Here is a 4165-nt window from a genome sequence, read left to right as displayed (position 1 = left end):
CAGTGTGATGTATAAAGGACTCCTCAGGAAACATACACAGTAGCAGTGGTATATAATAGTATTTAGCAGTAAAACCACTGTTATGCAGAAACTGCATCGCTCTAATATACCGTTTGGCCAATGTGAATGAACCTGTTTGATCTAGGCTGAATCTGCTATGGATCTAGTCTGAATCTGCTATGGATCTAGTCTGAATCTGCTATGGATCTAGTCTGAATCTGCTATGGATCTAGTCTGAATCTGCTATGGATCTAGTCTGAATCTGCTATGGATCTAGCCAGGACTGGGTATGATCACCTTTGGCCCTCTTTGGATCCCTTTCTGCATTTGGAGATTCATAATGAATGATTTAAACTCGCAAAACATATAAATGCACATGCAAGTTTTTGAACTATTCAATGTGAAGGACAGATAAACTCTCCAGTTTCCCACGCTATTTACCTTGTAGTTTACTGCTTTACTGCTTCTATTGTTTAATATTGTTACATGTCCTAAAGTTAAATAAACCTGCTGTTTGTTGTATGTTGTTTTAAGTAATAAGCAAAAATCATTTCAGCATTGCATTTTCAATTCCATTTTATTTTTAGATCTATCTTTTTCTTTTCTATCTTGGCACAATATACATACCATGTTTTTTTTTTACAGTACAATATATATTTATGATGGCAATGGTCCTTTTTAGATTGAAATAAATAAAACTAAAATTCTACCATACAAAAATAAATAATTGCTTCACAATCCATTATCTTACATTAGGTCTATTCAAACAATAACACAAGAATAAATTCACATTTGTAAGGACATTAAAGTGTAAAGTTTAACCAAAGGGGGATTATAAAGTGCCAAAGGATGTCGGAAGTCCATCTTTTATACTGACAGTCATAGCTTTAGAACATAACATTAATAAATATTACATTCGCACACACCTGGTTTGCATAAAAGTGTTAACTGAACATAGGCGAACATTTCACTGAAATGCTTACAAAACATTGACCTGACCTGACATTTAAGACAGAACACACACTGTTCAATGTCATTAATGAGGGAGACATAAACATGTTCATATATACTTCCCAGTGTCTGTATCTGTATCATGTGATGTGTGTTTGTGTGTGCGTGTGTGTGCGTGTGTGTGCGTGTGTGTGTGTGTGTGTGTGTGTGTGTGTGTGTATGTGATACTGCCTATACTATTATTATCTTCTTCTTAAAGGGATAGAGTACATCAACCGAACAAACAAACAAACAAACAAACAGAGTCTATGTTAAAGTAATCATCAGTTCTTTAGAGGTTTCGCATCTTCCTTCAGAAACATAAAGCATTTACATTTCACAACAAACACCCCATATATTTACTTTTCTCTCTTTTCTTCATATTTCATTTTTTTAACTTTCAATTGAAATACCTGTGGCATCATTAATATTGCACCATTGCTATAGAACGCTAATTCACTTGATGCCCCATATGAGACAACAATGACTCATTTACTACAAGAAATACCCTGCACACACTTACACAAAGTACATAAATAGCTTCTGTATATCTTTATAATCACTATTGCTATCATACATATATAACACTACTCACATATTGTCTTAGTACATATTTTACATTCAGCAGAGATGATGTCTGATGCTTAAAACCACAACAAGGACACCCAACCATGATTGTGAAAACACAGGACTATACTCCATTAATTAAAGTAATTTTATTTCCCTTTTTTTTTTGTTACTAATCAATATTGCACAGCACCACACAAAGCAGGAAGGCTCATTATTTCTGTACAATAAAGTGCACACGCCCCTTTTCATCAACTTTTATCTTTGGCAGCTAAAAATGTATTTCATATAGTGGATAATGCTCTACTGCTCATCAGGGACCTGATCTTCCTGTTGATTTTTCAAAAAGGACTGGTGGACTATTTATGATCCCGTATATATTGTGAACTGTCTGAAATAAAGTTGTTTTTTTCCCCACCTCTTCTCCTCTTCCCTTTCTTTAGACAACACTCCACAGACGTTTGTGACTTCTCTGCACACTCTCTGGGTGGATATTGCACGTCTGCCAAAGGACGGGCCTCTAATGTCTCTATCGCAACGTTTCAGAGCGTCTGTCTCACTGGGAGCCAAGGGTCTGAGAACCTGAAAATGATGCACTGCTGGGGTAGGCAGGAGCTGGCCAATAAGAGAATGGGAGGGAGACAGAGAGAGAGAAAGGGAGAGGGATAGAGAGACAGAGAGAGAGACAGAGAGAGAGAGAGAGAGAGAGAGAGCGAGACAGAGAGAGAGAGAGAGAGAGAGAGAGAGAGAGAAAGAAAGACGCCCACCTTAAGATCACCATGCACCTGAATCTATGTGATCGGGTGTGACTAAGGTGACAGGTGTGATGTCACTCTGTAAATGTAATAGTCTCCTACTTGGACACCTGGAGCACGGGTCACAGAGAACAAAATTAGCTTCCACCTGTTTACCCTAAAATGAAATGTGAATTTTCTTTTTTTCGTGCTCTGAATATGTAAGAGAGACTGGCAGGAAGGAAGCCAAATCAGGAGACTAGCATGTTGTTGTTTTGATGGGCCAAACTAATCATTTGCAGCAATGCCAATTCAAAAAAACACAACTCTCATGATTCAAGACAATTACAGTTACATACTCTATGTACATACAGTGCTACATATATTTACTTTACTTACTATACTATACTGTATATATAGTATATTTTTCTCTGTAATATAATATTTTGCAGTAAATTAAATTCTTTTTAGTTTCTTTATGCAGTGCTTTTCTCAAATTAGCATCTGTGTAACAGGAAGTGAGACAGAGGGAGACATCTTGTGAGATGGTGTTGCCCAACTGTGCTCCTTAACAGCGGCCACAATCCACAATCATATAATATTATACTTATAGACATAAACTGTCTAAGCATATATATTGACTTTTATCTGTACAGTTGGGTAACTGTAAATATGCAAAATATTGCTGTTTTGATGTAATGCTTTATATGCTATAAAATACTATTCAATAGCATACAGTAGTACATCATCATAAATATTTCTGATACGTTTCAATGATACGTACACACATATATCATGTTTCGTAGGGGTACAACCACCATCACCACTTAAATCCCCCTCGGTTTCACTTTAAGGCCTCTGTAGCTATGGCTTACTTTCCTTTAGTGGGAGTACCCCTGGGGGGGGCTGCCTTGCTGAGCTTGGTGGATCTAGCCGGCGAGGCGGTGGCAGGCCTGGTTGCGACGTTGGCGGCGCTTGTGGTGGAGTTCTTGCTGCACAGGTCGGCCATCACCAGCAGGCTGTGGTCCAGGGCCCGGGTGAAGACAGCCGAGCTGGTCTCGGTGCTCTCGCGGAAGCTGGACACGCAGAAGAGGATGTTGTCGGCCTGGGGGTTGTAGCAGGCTCCGTAGCCGTTGGCAACCACCGGGCCATAACAACAGAACATGTCCAGGGTGGTGGGCACCTGGGGAAGAAAGAGGATAGAGCGGTGTGAAGAAGGAGGATGGAGGACAAGGAGGAAGGGATTTAAAAATTAGTTTTCTATGTTCCGACCTAAATCTGCCCTATTGCACCTACTTACACTAGGTGAGAGAGTAGGAGTAATTACAGTAGAACACACAAAGACTTAGAGCACTTAATGTAAACTAGAAAGGGGGAATTCTAATCAACGAGTTTAACAAAGACATGATCAATCTGGTCCAGATCAGCCACTTCTACAAGTCTTGGAGGATAGTGAAGCAAAATGTTTCTCTCTTGACGATGTTGTACCTGACTGGTGGAGAGGATGAACTGGTTGCTCAACAGGAAGGTTTCATCCTTGAAGATGTCCGGCCTATCCATGCCGAGTTCCTGAGCGATCTCTCGGAGTCCGAGCAAATGATTGTCTATGCCATTCCCTGTAATTGCCTTCAAACATTACTCACAGTTAATTACATACAAATACATACAAGTCATTTCAACACAAATATCTTTATTGAAAGTGTATGAGTCATGAGCTTAAGCTATATCAGTGACAAGATCAGACTGCATTTTCAAAAAGCTCTCTATAAGGGATTTATCGTGAAAACTATATAATTACGTTATGTCATATGTCATAATGTCATAACCATATTCACTTTTGCACTCCAACAAGGCCATAACAAACATAGGGGAAA

The 4165-nt window shown here is 39.0% G+C and overlaps 1 protein-coding gene across 1 annotated transcript in view; it reads right to left on the bottom strand.

Annotated features, from left to right (window-relative positions):
• Window positions 1-3162: 3162 nt before the first annotated feature.
• Window positions 3163-4165, bottom strand: part of LOC308362547 (choline O-acetyltransferase-like) — a gene marked incomplete at both ends in the record, with an annotated part of 13231 nt that continues 12228 nt past the window's right edge. The window contains 2 exons of the mRNA XM_080835254.1: window positions 3163-3474; window positions 3780-3917. Of these exons, the coding sequence (XP_080691380.1) occupies window positions 3163-3474; window positions 3780-3917 (450 nt within the window). The remainder of the gene's footprint in view (window positions 3475-3779; window positions 3918-4165) is intronic.

This window comes from Sprattus sprattus (assembly GCF_963457725.1).
Source record: "Sprattus sprattus genome assembly, chromosome: 3".
NCBI classification, from domain to species: Eukaryota; Metazoa; Chordata; class Actinopteri; order Clupeiformes; family Clupeidae; genus Sprattus; species Sprattus sprattus.
This window is presented reverse-complemented; position numbering and strand designations above follow the sequence as displayed.